The sequence below is a fragment of the Diospyros lotus genome, chromosome 2 (genome assembly GCF_014633365.1).
Source record: "Diospyros lotus cultivar Yz01 chromosome 2, ASM1463336v1, whole genome shotgun sequence".
NCBI lineage: Eukaryota > Viridiplantae > Streptophyta > Magnoliopsida > Ericales > Ebenaceae > Diospyros > Diospyros lotus.
Genome location: NC_068339.1, coordinates 40842919 through 40862130, shown reverse-complemented (window position 1 = coordinate 40862130; position 19212 = coordinate 40842919). Strand labels below are relative to the sequence as shown.

Genomic DNA, 19212 nt, shown 5'->3' with positions numbered 1-19212 from the left:
ATTGTGAGTGTGTGTATGTTTCCATACCATTCTTCTCGAGTCTCAAGCTTTTATAAAAGGCCAAAAGTAGCAAGAGATGAAGCTATGTCACATCTTAGCTTTTTGGAAAATAATAGTAATTAATTTATGTATTTGAGATAATTTATTTACAATTTATTGAATTTTTTTGGCATTGTGAAATTTAATGGAGGACATTAAATTTTTTTAATAGGGAAGTGATAGAAAGTTTTTAGAATTTTCAGGATCTAAATATAAGGTTGGAATTTGGGAGTTTTTTTAGTATCAAATTAATTGTTGCAAAAATATAAATAAAGGGGTCTTCTACTTTAGTTGTTACTTGTATACAATGGAACTGATTGTTTCAGGTTCGAATCTTGGGAGTAAAGGTTGAATTTTTTTTTTTTTAGTAAAAGGAGTTGAAATTAGTGTATAATTAATTATTGCGCATATATAAAATGAGGAAACTTGTAGCCTAGTGGTCATGCCCACCTAAGGATGTGTCCATGCTTGGGGTAGGTTGTAGGATTGATTCCTTATTGGAGCATAGGCATTGAATTTTTTGTTTTGTAAAAGGAGGTTCAAGGAATTCAAGAAGATATGGGACCTGCAAATAAACAAAATGAGTATGGGGATTAATAGAATAAATTATGTGGTAGTAGCTAGTGGGAGGAGAAATTGAAAAAAACAAGTAAGCAGTTCCTTAAGTGCAAAATAATCTGAAAATTAGATGGAAGTTGATTTTAGTGATACCTATCTAAGAAATTATTGTATCTTATACTACTATCTTCTTATATTTTACTAGTAAAATTTTTAAGGTGTGACATAAATGATTTTAATGATTTAGAGAAAGGCAATAAACGCTATTTCGGTAAGGGTTAATATATATATATATATTTTTTTGCAAATTACATTGTTATGACTTGCATATAATGATAGGGGAATGCCTAGGTATGAGACTATGGATTTTGGGGATGAGACAAAGCTCGTGTTGGGATCCATGGAAAATCATATAGGGTCACCAAAAGTTTGTGATGGATGAGATGGACGAGCCGGCATACATGATTCACTTCATATTTTTTTATGTTTGTCATGAGCTATGATTTGCTATTTTACATATTACCTTTATTGAGTCTTATGATTCACCCCCCTATAACTAACCTTACAGACAGCCCGGGACTTAGCAAGAGAAAGGTAATTGTGATGGATGCATTGCCATTGGATGTTGATAAAGGGCTATGATGGTATATTGTTTTGAGCAGTCAAGCTACTGGTGGGTTGAAGTTCTATATAATTGTTTATTTTGTCATTTGCGACATGAGTTATACGGTTATTTTTATAGTTTGTAATAAGTGTGTTTGGGGTGAACGAGTTCTAAGCATTTTCTCCCATGATCTCATAATATCTCTATAGCAGCTTTGAGGTTTCAAGCGTGTAACCCGACCAAGATTCGAGTGCCCTCCACTGCCTATTTTCTCTTAGGGCTTGAGTTCTCAACGAGCAAAGGCGATGAAATTTGGATTCCATCAAGCGCACCCAACCTTGTTGGGGTATACTTGACCTTCAAATTTGGTCAGTGGTCGTGATTGTAACCGTGGGTTACAGTGGCACCCCAGAGGTAGGATTGGGGGCATCACAAGTTGCTACTGAGGAATCAATCTAAGTTGCTGATGTTGCTCTAAACTTAGCTAGTTATATTTTTTTTTGGCTGATAGCAAATACTTGAAGTGTGTGATTTTCATATTTATTCTTTTTCACTTTCAAGCTAATATCTAGTGAGTTTATATGTATATATTTCTAAGGCCACAGATGTTAAGAGAGTTGAGAGTTTATTCATTCATATCTTTCAAACTCTTTTTTGTCCAAGAGAAAAGTGATATCTTTGTATATCTTATATTTTTCTCTTGAGATATCCTTTCACAATTCTGTGAAGTTGTAAAGGTTGTGCCTTATCCTTTAAAAGGTAGTGGTTGTGGCTTAGCTCAGAAAGAAAAAGTCTCATGTTATGGTTACTACTTAGTCTATAAAAAGTGGAGATTCCTACTTAACTTGTAAAAGCAGAGTTCCTACTTAACCTGTAAAAGTGGAGATTTCTGTTTAGACTGTAAAAGTGGAGGTTATTGCTTAGTATGTAAAAGCGAGGGTTCCTACTTAACTAGTTAAAAGTAGAGATTATAGTTGAGCCTATAAAAACTATTATCTTTAGTGGATGATTTCAAAATTCTCAGTGAGAAGCTAAAGTATTGGACTAAGCATATTGGTCAAACCACTCAAAAATTATTATGTCCATGTTGCTCATATTGTTCATTTTTGCTTTTAACTGTATTATTTTTTATTTGCTATGCATATGTTTTCCTCTTTTAATTGTGGCGAACTGTTTTATCGTTCGAACTATCATTAAAATATTCTCACGGTTGGAATCATCTTAAAACTTATGATTCTTTCACATTTTCAAAACTACTCCTCGTTTCAAATATTCTTCTTCATTTTTACATAAAAAATATTTGTATAAAACCTTTTTCACATTATGTTTTTCATAAAAACATTTAATTTAATCTATATCATGTTTTCACATGAAATTGCCTTAGCATTCAGTTTTGTTTTAGTTTCCATTCTTTGCATGAAAATCATTTCAAATGTTGCTTTATTACATATAAAAATACTTTCATCTAATAGTTCATGTAAACTCTAAATGCATGCTTTCACTTCATGTATTTTAAACCAATCTCTATCATTCTAAAACTATTATGTTGGTATTTCTCTTTTCACAAAAATGGTTTCTAAACATTTTTCTAAAATGCCTACATTCTCATATGAGTGTTTTCATATATAAAGTTCACAAGTATCAAAAGTTTTCTCTAATTACCTTTTATGAAAAACCCTTTATGCTGCACATGCATTCTTGTTTATTTTATTTACTACTGCACTTGGTTGTAGTTTTAGAAAATTAATTTCATCAAATAACTTTATTGCATCATAAAATTCCATGATATTCTCAATATTTGTAAAAATAGTCAAGACACCAAATTCATCCTCTTCTTGGGTAATCATTCAAAGGAGATCGTTAGTACTCATATAACACTATGTATTGTGGTAGCATAATAAGTAACAATGTCATAAGTGTGAAAATATGCTTTAGGGAAAGTAAGTACACTAGGGGTGGTACAGTATCATTCCAATTGTCCATACTTAGGTGTGGTTTGGTTATTTAAGTGTTGGTTAGTGGTTCGGTTATTTTTAATAAAAAAAATTAGTTAATTTTTATTAGTTCGATTTTTGTGGTTTGGTTAACCTAACTAATAGAACCACTATTTTGTAAATTAGTAGGCTTTTAGTACTCGAAAAAAGGAAATGGTGTTGAGCGTTAAGGCGTGGAGGTGGAGCCCACAGGAAGGAAATAATTTTAATTTTCTGGAGGCATGCATCCTATCCCATCCAACTTTTGGCTGAAATAAAATAGTGTCGAGTGTTGAGGCATGGAGGTGGAGGTGGAGCCTAGAGGAAGGGAATAACTTTAATTTTTTGGGGGCATCCCCTCGTTCCCATTCAATTTTTCTTCCAAAAAGGCAAATATAGAAAGAATGGTAGTTCTATCTTCTTCTTTTCTGCCGTCCAACCTGGCCACCCCCTATCACCTCCACTCCTTGTCACCAACAATATCCCTCTGAGACGAAGACTCGGAGAGGCTTGAGTTAGAGACGAAGAGCCAAAGCCGAAGGGCTGTCTCTTTGTCTTCGTCTCCCTCCGACGTCGACCCAATATCTCTCTCTCCTTCCAATTTACCTCACTATTCTCACCGGTCGATGCCAATAAATTTTTCAGCAACTTCTTCGATAAGTTTTCTATCGACGCTTATGGCCCTTTGATAAGTTTGATTTTTGGTTTGGTTTGATTTTTACAAATTTTGGTCGATTAGTTCAATTATTTAGGATTTATTTGTCGGTTCGGTTCAATTATTACATGCAATTATAACTGATTGCACACCCATACCCATACTCAAGCTAGCAACGCATTTTCTCCTGCCGATGGCTCATGCAAAATGGAATAGAGAAACGGTGAGGTGAGAAGTGTAAGCACCCCCGCCCGGATATCCCCAACCACCAGGACTACCCGAACAGGAGCGCCTACGGAAGGGAAAAATAATGAAACACGAAACAGAAATACCCTGGCATGCATACTCAAAGATGAGAGCAACGGAAGCGAAGCAAAACACATGCATGCACTACGGGTACCCCGCTAACACAGCGGTCACAAGATAAATAAAAGAATACGAACTCCTATACCGACATACACAAGACTCGAGAAAACACCTGGCACAGTACAAAATAATAGAGCAAATTCTACTTAGACATCAGAGTGATAGGGATTGACGAGACTGCCTGTACACCACATCGACTCTGCCGTTGAAGCTGACTCCCTTGCCATGGCTCACGTCGCCACTACCTGGAATGATGGAAAGCAAGGTGAGTCGAGAGACTCAGCAAGCATAAGGAAGAAAAGGCTGAAGGCTACACAAAACCAGAAATCTCATCCCAGAATAAACCCCCAGGTACACACAAGCCATGAGACGCTACAACATAACAACTCAATAGCATAATAAAATAAAAGCACATACTGGTCCTTGGGGCCCACATAAGACACTTGGCACCCAAGTCCCATACCAATCTGCCGCTGCCCTGAAAGGCAACAAATGTCTCCACAAACCTGCGCGCGCTGTCCCAGGCCGGTACTCCCGTCACCTGTATCCGTCGGTACTCCCGACAACCGAGCCATAGGCTCCTTCGGAACGGTACTCCCGTCCGAGAACTAAATACTACCAGTATCCATGCAATGCACATAGAAATGCAATGGCGTAGTGAGCATCAACGTGATACAAGGCGCCCATACATCCAGGCATCAGGCCATGCTCCGCCCACATAGTAAACCACACGCCATGCATATGTCGCGCTGGATGCAACCTAACCAAGCTAGAATGTCCGTGTCCAAGCATACTCAATAAATGAATATCCCAACATGCATCCCGTACCCATGTGCATATCAAATCATGAACAATAATACAAGGTATCTAATCATGCAGTAAATCACATACCGGCAGAGCTTGTCAGCAGTGCGTGGCACCGGTCAACGGCTAGTGACTAGGGGTGTCCACCCGACGGTCCACTTTAGGGCCGCACCGTAGTCTACCCCAACGTCACCAAACGGTTGACCCTTGCCCCACTGCTCAATAGCTCTAACCAAATCATAAGTAAATCCGAGAAAAATCGTAAATAAAACCCACACAACTAGGAACCTAGTTCCCCAACTGGGTTCAGCATCATTCCGAAAGGAATGGGAGCGGTACAAACCCCCGTAGGCTCACAACAAATAAAATTATAGAAGTCTCGGATTTAATTTAAATTAAAACAAATGAATAATAGTTCAACCAATAAGGCAAGGTGCCGAATTAAAGTAAGGGAGGTGATAAAATATAGGAAATTACGGGGTCTTCCAAGGGAATTAAAGATCAGGAAGAGAGGGTTAAGAGCTTGCCTTTACACGGCCGTTTCTTCTCTTTCTTGCACTCCCGCTGCGAAGTAAAACGTTTAATAGCGATTAATAAATCCATGGCTCGCATTAATTAAATCTAACCGTCTAAAATCCCACGTAGGCACACTGTAAATAAAATCCCAATAAATCTCATATTTATTTTAAATTAAATCATGCCTATTACTATTATTATTTATTTAAATAACTTAAATTATACTTATAATCTTTAAGCTTCCCTAGTCAACACACACGCACACACAGCGAACTCACTTAGCTCAATATATATATATATATATATATATCATTACACGCCATGGCAGCCACTTGAATCTTTCGAAACTTTCATTCCCAACCTTTAAACACCTCAATACCCCTCACGATCACATGCAGGAAGACTATAAAAATCAGATATGCATACATATATGGCCACCGAAACCCACTGCTATTTCATATATATATATCTCCGTTACATACATACACACACAGTAACCCACTTGGACTGCTCAAAGCACACACCCGCATAATTATACATATATATATCAGCACCAACGGACACACATATGCACTTACCTGGCTATTTAAACTTGGATTAAACCCAATTTTAACCTTGAATTTTCCTCAAACAGCGCTTGCACAGTGCTTTCTTTTTCCCCGATTTTTCCTACTTTCGATGATGCTTAACCCATGCCTATTTACACACTGATTTCAGCTTTAAAAGATCAAAAGAAGGGAGCTTCAGAAACTGCCGCGTGGCAGCACAGGCGCAGCACCGCCTCAACCTCAAAACGACACCGTTTTGGCGCCATTATCTTGCAAAAATTCTTCTTAATTCTTCCCAGCGCGCGCGCAGCCGCCCTTGTTAACCAATCCTTCAATTCTTATACACGTATCATTGAATTTAAAGTAACTCTATGACAGTTCCTAGAAATTACATTTATGCCCTCACACTTCCAAAAATTCACACACACCCCCCACATATTAATATCTCTAATACCCCAAGTTTTCAATAATTAGTTACCCATTTCTTTTAATACAAAATAAATCAATATTTCTCTTAAACCAAAATATATATATATATATTTAACAATTTTTAATTGCTCCCAACCAAATTAATAATCATTTAGTTATTTTCCAATTTCGGGATATTACAAGGAGAAACAAAATGAAAGAAAGAAGGGAAAGGTTTGGTCTAGAGAAGAAACAGTGAGAGTGAGAAGAAACAAAATGGAATAGAGAAGGGAAGGGTTTGCTCCAAAAGCAAGGAGTTGTTCAAGAAATCAAGGGTTTTGTTCTTTCTTTGGCAATGTCTTTTTACTATTTTATAATTGTTTGCAACTTAAAATATTTTCTTTTACTAAACGCATAATTTTATAATTAATAGGTTTGAAATCAAATCACTTGGCTAAAATAGGTTTGAAATCAGTCTAAAATATGGCATGAATTTTAGCTTATTAATTAATTATTTTTACATATATTTGTAAAATTAAACAAAAGTTGATTTTCTAAATCTACTATTTTTTATAGAAAAAATTATAAAGCTATTATTCCTTTCAAAATATTTAAACAAACTAATAGTGGTCGTGTTATATTAATATAAAATCTCTAGTTGATTTGGGGATTTTTATTATTATTATTTTTAAAAAAAGTAAAGAATGGTTGATTAAACCAAATGTTATTTGAAAATAGTAACAAATAAATTATTTAACTAGATAAAGTTTGAATTGCTCAAAAGTTTATAGAATGGTCGCTATAGTATATGAGATTTAGCTCAATTGACACGTGTATGTCTTTTTTGACTCGCACTCGATTTTAGTCCACCATCAAAGTTATTCTCGACCTAGCATCTTACTTGGGCCTAGCTTGGTATTTGAAGAAGTCTTTAAACACATTCAAAGGTAGATCAATCCAACTTAGGATTAAATTGGCTAATTAATCCAACTAGAATTCCCCCTTAAAATGAAGGGATAAGGTTAATGGCAATCTATGTTTATTTATTACAATTTAACAATCAAATCTAATCTCAATAAACTCGGAATTAACCTCTTTTTCTAAGACTTGGAAAGATAATCCTTGAAAATAAACTTAATCTATTTAAGATGACTATTCTTAAACGATATCTAACAAGAAGGGTCAATTCTAAGCGAACAATTATCTAAACTACTATAAATAGAGAAGTATCTCTCATTCGGGATAAACATTTTTAATTACTATCTATAACTTCCTTATTCTAACTTTACTATCATTTCATGTTTAATTTAGTCATTAGAGTGGCTTTTCCAACAAATCTCAACACAATCTCATTTTTTTTTTTTTTTTGACAAAAGTTTATCTTAGAGATTTGAGATTCAAGACATTGAGCTAGCTATCGTGCTCTTAATAAATATATTAAAGACCAAATTTTAAACATCATTAAGTAGATTTTAAAAAATAAGGGCATGCTCTCTTTACTGTTTTCAGGTTATTTTCAGTTTTTAGTTTTTTAAAACAGTGAAAACGTTTTTACTTTACTATTTTTCAAAATGCATTTTCAAAAACAAGAATTTTTTTTAAAGTAAATTCAAAACAAAAAAAATTGTTTTGGATGTTTTTAGTCAATACAACCAAAACACGGAAAACATGATGTAATTTATTTATTTATATTTTATTTTTGTAACGGAAAAAAATTTCATAAGATTTATTAACTTTAAAATGTATAAATTTTTTAATAATATATTAGTGTTAAATAGTTCTAATTTATGAAATAATTAAATTTATTAAATAAAATATCATTAAAAATTATTCTCAAAATTCTAAACAGAACGTGTTTTCTAATTTTCTATTTTGAGAAATAATTTTTTAAAATGTCAAATAAAATGCATTTTTTTTAAAACAAATTAGCAAAAAAAAATTAAAAATAAATTCAAAATTAAAAACTGAAAAAGAACGTAACCTAACAAATGTATATATACAAAAATGATAATAAATCATCCTTGTTCCCTATAGGTTTTATAGGGTGAAATTTCTTTTTTTTTTTAACTTTTTTATTTGACTTTTCTTTTTTACCTCTTTGTATTTTTTTTATTATGTTTTAAAATATCAAAAATTTAAATTTTTGATATTTTATTATTAAGTAACTCACAATTTGATATTATCTCTTGGTAATTTTTTTTTAAATATTTAAAAGATGCCCTTATGTGCAGGAGGGTGACTTTGCAATTGTTTTTGAGAATAAAATAAAAATAAAAGATAGATTCGATTTTCTTTCTTACAAACGTGAAATGTAAGGGGTGGAGTTTGTGCCTCGACAATGAATATAAAAATTTAACACCACAATTGTGCACCGATTTTCTCCTGGATCTAACTTCAAGTGTTAATTAAGCAAACCCTTTATTTCGTGTTATCTTTCATTAAAGTTTTGTTAAATTTCAAAAAATACATTTAATTGGTTTTGTTTAAAAACTTTGAAAGTAACTATACTAAAATGCAAATAATTATTATAATAAATTAAAAACATTTTTACCATTACACCCAAACCTCTTTATATTTAATTTTTACATAAGAAAATAAAAAATAAAAACTAAAATATAATTGTTAAGCACCACAAAATATGGATTTTTTAAAAATATTTTTATTTTTATTTGCACTAAGCATGAATCATCCTCTAGTATAATTATTATTCTAAAATATTATTTAAAAAAAAAAAAACCTCTAAAGTTAGAATTCAATTATTTTGTTCCTCAAGAAAATTGTCTATACACTTCTTGTGGTTTGGGTTCTTGTTTAGATACCCCTATGATTTATTTTAATCAAATTAATCTTTGTATTTTGTTTAAATTGTTAGAAGACCTTCTTTGTTTCTAACAATGTTAACTAAGTTGTAATGAATATAAAATTAAATTTAATCTCCTTAATTAATAAAAAATTAAAAAAGCTTTGGTTGTGAGAACCCATTGTTGGCTATGGCGATCGAAACCATTCAATGCTATAGTCTACCATATGGATTGTAGTGATGTTGGAATTCAACCTAGGCAGCATCACTATAGTCCATCTGGTAGGTTGTAGTGTTTGGCCCAAATGGACTTTTTGGCATCATTGTGAGCCATATAATGTGTTGTAGCGTTGAAACCCTTTTTATTTTCATTGCTAGGTTTCAACTATTGATAAAACCAACTCTATTGAGAGAAAGAGAAAGAAAAACCTTTATTATGGTTGCCACAATCTCTACTAAATTTGGAACATAACTTTCCTGTCATCATTGACGTATTTACTAGATTTAGAACTATTGTTTCTAAAAATACAACAATTAAATTTTATGATGTGAGATCAATTGTTGTAAGTATTTGAGTTTAGTGTCTAGTGAAATAAGGTTGTCATAAGAAAAGTTGTCGCAATGAAGTTTGCTTGAAGCATTTTTGCCGCAAGGATGTTTGCCTCAATGATGCTCGCCTTTAAGATCTCACCTCAAGGATTTTACTACAAGGATGTTCGCCTCAAAGACCTCGATTCAATGATCTCATCGCAAGGATGTTCGCTTGAAGGGCCTTGCTACAAGGATATTTGCCTCAAGGATCTTACATAAAAAATGTTCACCTCAAGGACATTTGCTGCAAGAATCTCGCCACAAGGATGTTTCCCTGTTGATGGTTAGAAGGCTTGCGGGAATCCTCGCCCATGATGACCTTTCGATGCCTAAGTCAGTATTGGATGAAGATAATTATTCATGAAAATCGTAAAAACGTAGTCAATGTGTCGAAATTTTACAAAACTCAAAAGTGCTTTTGATTGTCTTGTATCTAGGTATTTATAAGACACGAATTTCAAAGATGTTTAGTGTTGACATGTGTCGCTTGTTGAGTGAGAGTCTTGGTTTTGCTAGGAAGAGGCTCTTGCCACAAGGTTCATGGCACCGCAAGGACAATTGGTCAAGACAAGTCCTTTGCCGCTAAAACTGCCATGTGCGAGGTGCTTGGCCGCAAGTCTAGGCTACTGCAAGCTCGTTGCCAAAAGGCCCCCCAATGCTGCAAGCTATGCTGTCGCAAGCCCATGTTGTCGCAAGGGCTTATTGTCGTGAGGCCTCTTATTGCGAGCTAGGTTGCCATGAGCCACGATGTCACCAGGCCTTTTATTACAAGGCTGATTGTTGCAAAGCCTCATTTGCCACGAGCATGCCCTTGCTGCAAGTCGCTTGTTGCCGTGAGCCACCTTGTCGTAAGGCTCCTTGTTGCGAGGCTTTGGCCACAAAGCCCTTTGCCGCAATTTCCTACACTGCGAGGTCTATTCTTTGTTCGACTTAGAACATACTGCCGGAAGCTTCAACACCATTTTTGCTTTGAGAAATTCTTGTTTTTCTCCATTCTAGTTCTCATGGTATAACAAGAACCTCTATCGTCTCCAATATTATTGCCTAAAGAATTTTTCTTTTCCTTATTCTTTTTCTTATTTTTTTTTCTCTCATTCCACCATTTTTACTTTCTCTTTTGCATACTTGTGTTGAACCCAATGATAGATTTAGTGCTAGAAAGGTTTTGGTTCCGAGAAACCATTGGAATCAACATCTAAACCCACCAAATAGGTTCTAGTGCTAAAAGTTCCAATGATATGCAAATAGACTTTGGCTATAGCGAACATTCAACAATGGATAAAACTCATCAAGCTATTTATTATTTATTATTTTATTTAATTTTTTTTATTAATTGAAAAGATAAAGTTTATTTTTATCTTAATTATAACTTAATAAATATTGTTAGTGAAGGGTGTTTTGACATTTTAAACAAAATACACGAACTAATATAGATAAAAATAAATCATAAAAAATGTTTTTAACAAAAGACCTAAACCAAGTGATGTATGGTTTCCTATACAGGGACTAAATTGCAATATTTTCAAAAACGGGGGCTCTTCGGGCAAACCTGAAAATGAAAAGAGAATTCTGAATTTTCACCGCTTAAGGCCTGCGGAGCGCAACTCGCCCCACTGCCTGCGCCTTGCCCAGTTCTTATTCGAATTTCGCATTTTTCCTTTTTTTTTTTTTTTTCAATTTTAACCAATAATTCTGATGCGATTCCAATTCCAAGCGATCAGAAACCGAGGATTTACATTGAAATTGCAGCGATCAAAGCCCCAAATTTGGGTTTCCGACCAGTACTGTTGATTGCAGCTATTTCATTATCTTTCATATACATTTGCATGTAGTTCGAGAGATATACACATTGTTTATGTAAAAACCTTTCGTTATGATCAATTACAAACTTTGGGCAATCGTGCGTGGCTTTTTTTTTTCAAGTTTTTGAGTTAATTATCAAGTTGTAAGGTTTTGGAGGGCGTTAATTGAGTTTAAATCGGGCCTGATGTTTATTCTGTTGCTAATGTCCATTTGATCGGTCCTCGGGTAATGTGAATTTTGATCAGAAGGCCATTCTAGGGTTTTGAGTATTTGAATTTCGCGGGGATGGATAAGAAAAAAGTTGCAGCTCCGCTCGTTTGCCACGGGCATTCTCGCCCTGTGGTCGATTTATTCTACAGCCCAGTTACACCGGACGGTTTCTTCCTCATCAGTGCCAGCAAGGGTAACCGTTGGATTCAGTTTGCTTAATTTTTTTGTTCTTGCAACTCATGACATGAGAGTATTTAATGATCACAAATTTTTGGATGTGTTGTAGAGATTTTCTTTTCTCACAATTGGTATTTCTGTCTTACTGTAATGAAGCTTGATTTAGAAGATTGTAGTTTGATCTGAGCTAGGTTGGCTTACTATGTTTTCAGGGGTATGCCAGAAGGTTCTTTCAGTTGTTCAATACAGATAGATAGACAAGGACTGTCTACTGTTGCAATTATTGCCCACTACGTATGAATGTAAATCAAAAACTGAAACAAAAAAGCTTACATAGCCTTTCTTTTTATCTTTTGTTTTTGTTCCACGAGTCAAATACAATAGCTACTCTAATTCAGCTAAAATCACTATTTTGAAGAAAAGATATAGGAAAACTCATTCATGTATTTTATCTGTAACACCTCTATTCTGCATAGGATCCTGTAAAAGACAAAAACATGCTGTATACTGTTGAATCTAAGTAATTTTTGTATTTTATCTTCTGATTATTTTCTTCATGATCATTATCTTGTATAATATAGATTCCACACCTATGCTAAGAAATGGAGAAACTGGAGACTGGATTGGAACCTTCGAAGGACATAAAGGTGCAGTCTGGAGTTGCTGCCTTGATACTAATGCTCTACGTGCTGCATCTGGATCTGCTGATTTTACTGCGTATGTGATCGAGTCTTGTGCTCTTGTTGATTTACCTAGTCCAAAAGAATCAGTCTGTTATCTATATTTGTATGTTTATGGTATTACTGTTATACAACACCAGGTTCCTGGATTATTACCTCTTTTTTTTGTTGTTTTTCATACAAATTAGTTGTCAAAGCTTCCATTAGAAGTATGGTCCAAAGCTGCTAAACTGCGCTTCCTACAGACTGACTGCCTCTATTCACCTATTGCATTTGGTTTGGTTTTACAGCGCATGTTTGTTTGCAGGAAATTGTGGGATGCATTAACTGGAGATGAATTGCACTCTTTTGAGCACAAGCATATTGTTCGGGCTTGTGCTTTCTCCCAGGTATTTCTTATTTTGTCTTTCCTCTCAACACGATTAACTCCTTTCCTATAGTTTTATATATTTGTTTTTCGTTCTATAGTCAGGAACTGTATTTTTTATGACCTGAAAATGCCAATAAAGACCATAGTTGGCCTGTTTATTTAAGAGAAAGGAGCTGGTGACTGTCATGTTGAAGATATGGTATAGAAAGTCAGTATCACACATTTGGAAACACTCTTACGCATTACATAAAATGATGGCTTTATAGAAAATACCATCATAGATGTGATGACTGATGAGCTGGAATCCCCGCAGCCATCTTGAACTAGTGGAATTAAAGTTTAGTGTCGTTGAATTTCTCATAAGATTCCTTCATAGACCATAGCCTGAAATTTAATATTGCCGTGCCCAATCATTCTGATCTTACATGCACTGATCAGCATTTGATATATCATCTGTCAACTATGAACCTATCAAGCTATAGATCTTCAACCTATATAATGCAAGATTTGTGTGCCATTTTGGTGTATGTCTTTATTTTTGAGTTTGGACTTTGGAATCCTTTGTTGGCATGCGCATTTCTGTAGATTTAATTGTATTCTTAAAGTTGATCCAATCTGTATATATCGCCTTTTGCACTTCTTCACAGATGTGAAGGTTTCTTGGTTGGTGACGGATCTTACTGCTAACTTAAGTTTCTTTTATCCTGTCATTTCTTTTAAGGTTTCAAACTTATTGATGTCTTAGAATGACCTGATCTGCTGACCTTCTGTGACTTCATTATAAACTGCAATTATATGCAGTACAAATTACTAATCTGCAGACATGGAATGAGGATATTGTGTTTTGGCATATTAATTTCACGATCATTATATTAGCTGGAACTCAAGTTTGCAAATTATTGTTCAGGATACTGTCCTCCTCCTCACTGGTGGTGTTGAAAAAATACTTCGCATCTTTGACCTAAATAGACCAGATGCACCTCCAAGGGAAGCTGATAGTTCTCCTGGTTCTGTAAGAACTGTTGCATGGCTCCATGGTGATCAGACTATCTTAAGTTCATGCACTGATATTGGTGGTGTGAGGTTTGTGCAGATTTATCAGACAAGTGATGTAACTACTAAAGTTCTATTCTTTTTTTATGCTCTCCCCCCCCCCCCTAAAATTCAATTTGGCTGTTCTTTGTCCATTTGTTGCATTGCATGGATTGATATGTAATGGTTGAATTTGAACGGTAATAACATCATGCATTACAAGCATTTCAATTGCACTCTGTGGCTTAAGATGATATGTAATGCTGAGCATGTTGGTCCATAATAACTTGTGGAGTGCATGGATGTGATGTCCTTATCTTAAGAAATTCTTGTGTTTAGAATAGGTGGTGAATTGACCATGTGTTTCTAAGATGTTGCCCCATTAAAAAATTAATGGATAAGAGGGACACAGTGCTGTTTCCCAGCAATGCATGCCATTTTCTTGACTTGACTCTTCAAATTTACTCTTTATACCATAGTAAACTTGAGGTCTCTCTATGTTTATGACACCCTAGCTTTTTTAATGCTTGTTGTGATGATTCAGTTGCATGATGTTAATGGAAGTTAAATTCTATTATGCATCCTGTTTTCTAACTTCACCAGAATCTCCCCTGCTCTGCAGGTTCCTTTTTCTTACATTTAACTAATAAAAAGGAAAGAGAAGGAAGGAGAATATGGCTATGGAATCCATATATCTTTCTGGAGAAGCAAAATTCACTTTCTGTTGCTTCAACACAGTTATAAATGTGTTCCCAGAGAAAAGGTGGAACCTTATGAGTCAGTAAAGACTCCTAAATTATGTGGATTTGATATTCTTGCTGGTTGGGTCAAAAGTCCTGTTCAAAGCAATTGCATTTACCATGATTTCTTACCACAGGCAGCTGCTTTGCATGTGTTGTATAACCTTTTATGAACTGGTGGCTACCCTTAGCTTTCTAACTTACTGGAGTACTTGAGGTTGGAGCACTGGTGACTAGTGTTTTTCTTCTGCTTGCCCTCCCCCCTGTCTTTGTGTTTTTGGTTGATTAAGGAAAGGAATTAAGTCCATGTAAAACTGTGCCTTTGGAGAAATTTACTAGAGACTCAAAAGTAGAGAAAAACTTCTTTTCCAACAAAATAGATACAACTAAAACCAGTCTGTTTTTGAAGTGCTAGCCCACTCATTTTCTGCACGTGAAGTCTGGCAGGTGCTCCTTCTAAGCTCTTGACACAAGCATGTTTCTTTATGTACCTCTTCAATCATCTTTCTTTATGTGTCTCCTTCCCTACTGCCATGCAAATTATCCAAGGCTATACCACATGAAAGAACCTTCCTTCATTGAACCAATAAATGGAGGCCTTTCAGACTTTGCATATATGGGCAGTTAGGAAGTAATTTGCCTCTTTTCATTGTGTTGCAGTGACCAAACTAACCTTGATGCATGTCTTGTCTTAAGAGAATATTGATGTTGCTTTAGGTAATCAATAGGGCTCCTGCTAGGAAATTTGTATTTGCAAAATTTCACATATGAATGTCAATTACTTGCCTATCATCAGATTAAAGGACCTTTCACAGCATTGCCCATGTGTTTTGCCCATGGAGAGGATTTATCTTCTTTAGAGATGGATTATCCCAATGTCAATTTCTTTGCCTGTTGCCAGATTAAAGGATTTTTCATGGTGTTGCCTATCTTTCCTCTTCTTTTGTATAAAATGTTATCTTGGCAGTCCCTGTTATACCTTTTTCCTTTCCTGTTATATATTGGCTCTTCAGCATTACATCTTCTGCCTATTCTGATTTTTGTAAGTGCTCTTTCTTTATTTTAATACAATAATTCTCCTTTTCCTGCAGTTACTAAGCAGTGGTGATGTGTGTGAACTGTTTATTTGCATTCTTTTTGCTTTCCTTGCTGAATTATATCTCTATATGTAGATGATAACGTACACGTAAAATCCCATTGGAATGCTAACCAGGGCCATTTTGGAGCCACTGCCACTATTATTTTCTTGCTTTAGTTTTGTTTCAATCATTTCTTTCTTTGAGTCTTTTATTTAAATAATATTATTTAGAATTACTGGAACAGTATTGGGTTAAAATTAATTACCAATTTAGTATCAGTCAACAAACTTAAAACTTTTGGTTAAGTGTGGGAAATAGTCCACGCACTTGCCAAGAGTGTTTATTGCTTTCATTAAATGCGGCAAATGCATTGATTGCTTGATCCAAAAACACGCTTCCCAAGTGCGTTTATGCATTCGGCCTTCCCAGTACTAGATTGATAAATAATATCAACCCGATACTGTTTCAGTAATTTCTAAAAAATAATATTATTTGAATCAAAAACTCTTTTTTCTGACCTCCAATAGTGTAAAAGTTAAAATAGGTTATTAATAATACCTTGTCTTCTCCTACAAGGAAAAGAACAGTAGCTCTTTGGGATGCTATTGGGAGTTTGGCTGCATCTTTGCATCAGCCTGGTTGTTTGTCAGTTGGGTCATGTTATGGTACATTCAGCTTGGGCCATAACACAGTTGTATTAGTGTGTTATATGCACATATATCTTTGGAAACAATGTTGTTAAAGATAATTGTTGAGCAGAATGAACCAGATTTCCCCTGATTGGATTTGGAGAGAAGCTAACACACCATTACTTATCAATCCATTGGACAGCATGGACCAGCCTTTCCCCTGATTGGGTTTGGAGAGTTCAGCTACAACGTTAACTACTATTACAATTGGAGTCAGTGATTAAATAAGAGAACCCTCTTGCTTTCCACTTGTTTGAAATTTGCAGTTACTAAAAGTAGCTGCTAAGCTGCATGCCATTTGAACATTATACACAGCATGTGACATTGTCTGCTTTTATTTTCTAATTTTTTTCCATATAAAATTAAAAGCCTTTCCTGGCATCATTTGATTTGTGTTTCTTCATGAGCTTGATCTTAAATGCATTAGTTGCAAGTCTAGTTGCTTGTCACCATGCAATGTTCTTTTTACTATTCTGATTTTGTGGGCTATTATCTCTAGGTTATGGGACTTGAGAAGTGGCAAGATTGTTCTTACTCTTGAGACTAATTCTCCTGTAACCAGTGCTGAGGTGAGTCAGGATGGCCGCTATATAACTACTGCAGATGGGGCTACAGTTAAATTTTGGGATGCAAATCAGTGAGTATCAAAACATATTCTTTTCTTCTCCTGGCAAAGAATCTGCATGAGTGATTTATGAACTTTTAGTCTCTTCATTTTTCAGTTTTGGATTGTTGAAGAGCTATGACATGTCTTACAATGTAGAATCGGCTTCATTGGAGCCAAAGCTTGGTAATAAGTTCATTGCTGGAGGAGAAGACATGTGGGTTCATGTTTTTGATTTCCATACTGGTGAAGAGATTGGTAAGTATTCTTGAACTGGTGGGACCACTAGCTCATGGTTGCATGGTTATGGTTGATTGGTGCTGAATCAGAGTTTGTTCCTGGCTTCTATTATCAAACTTATGCATCATTTAACAATCAAAAAATGACCCAGCTTTGCTACAATCAGAGTTTATGATTGGCTTTGCAATTTACAAATACCATGCAGTGGTTTTGAACAGACCACCTTTTATGTGTTGGTCAATGACGTTACAACAACGGTAACATATCAAGCCTTAATCCCACTTTATGGGGTCGACTATAAGAATTCTAGTTCATCAGTCATCTTTATCTATGATCTTATTTTTTGTAAGACCTTATAACTCATATATTCCTTCTTCTTTGCTTTGAGGTTTACTGTGACCATTTATGCTGGTACAGGGTGCAACAAGGGTCACCACGGTCCTGTGCACTGCGTGCGTTTCTCACCCGGGGGGGAGTCCTATGCCTCGGGATCAGAAGATGGAACTATCAGGATATGGCAGACCGGTCCATCCCATCACGACAGCAGCCAGAACGAGGCATCTTCAAATGGTCCAGTAGAGAAGTTGAAGGTTGCAGCAGCCGATGACTGAGCCAATAATGTTACAGATGGTTTAGCTTCTGCCTCATTGAGCATAGGTGTGTGGGCTGACTTTCTGCTTGGAGTTGCTTCATTCTAGTTAAAGATATCTACCTGTTCCTTTTTTTGGCTCCCTTCTACCTGCTTCTTTTGACTGTGTTTCTGGGAATCGTTAAACATCAAGCCCATTATATGCAGAGTTCCAGAGTTTTCACCACTTGCCTCTCTGCCTTTTAATGATAACAATTTTTAATCCAACCTGATTGTACGAGTGGTAAAATAGCTACTTTCTAGGGGTAAAAAGTGGGTATTTTATTCAGAGAGCAGGGGTAAAGTGGGTTATTTACATATAATGGTCCATTCAGAAAGAAGCGATGGCAGGACATTCTTCTTCAGTTCCTTACTTCTTGTGGGACCAATCTCCATGGTGGAGACTGGTCAATCTCAATCCAATGCGTACCCACACATTAGGTTTTTGTATATAGAAGGATTCTCTCGGCTGTTTTGGCCAAACTGGGTTGGTTAATAAAGGTGATTGGTTAGTTATACTTTAGAGGGTATGTTAAGAAATTACAAAAAATTACCCTTTAAGTTTTAGCCTAATGATAAGAGACTATTATAATGTTAGTTGTTTTTTATAATAAGGATTTAAATCTTCTTAGAATGAACTGTACAGTTATTGTGGGTACCGAATGAGTTTTATGGAATTGTATGTATTGCCTGTGAATTCTTATGAATGGAAGTAACAAAAATAGTAAGGAAAAAAAATAAATTAGAGGGATGAGTAAATATCCTAGAAGAATGACAAAAATAAGTAATTTAATCTATTATGTGAAGGGTGAAGTGTTATGTTGTTCGTGTCGGGTAACATAACGTTTGTTCGATGCGAGTGTCCCTTCAAAGAGATCACCTCTATATGTGAAGGTTCTAGCTAATTGGTCAAAGTGTTGAATTTATTAATGGTATATAGTTTCTAATAGATTAGAAATATACATTAGTAATATGCTAAATTCTACTCAAATCCCTGCAAACATTAGAGAGTCCTTGTGGATTTAATAAATTTTATTTTTAATATTTTGAGACGCTTTGAATTATTATTTTTTATTTATTTAAAGTGAAATAATCTGG

General features: G+C 35.1%; 1 protein-coding gene across 1 annotated transcript; it reads left to right on the top strand.

The window, feature by feature from the left end:
* The first annotated feature begins 11466 nt into the window (after positions 1-11466).
* Positions 11467-18301, top strand: LOC127795870 (uncharacterized). The gene is made up of 7 exons (XM_052327823.1): positions 11467-12068; positions 12634-12769; positions 13040-13121; positions 14010-14185; positions 17142-17279; positions 17365-17504; positions 17904-18301. Exons 1-7 carry the CDS (start codon positions 11951-11953, stop codon positions 18095-18097), a joined length of 984 nt encoding a protein of 327 aa, XP_052183783.1. The 5' UTR covers positions 11467-11950; the 3' UTR covers positions 18098-18301.
* Positions 18302-19212: the final 911 nt, after the last annotated feature.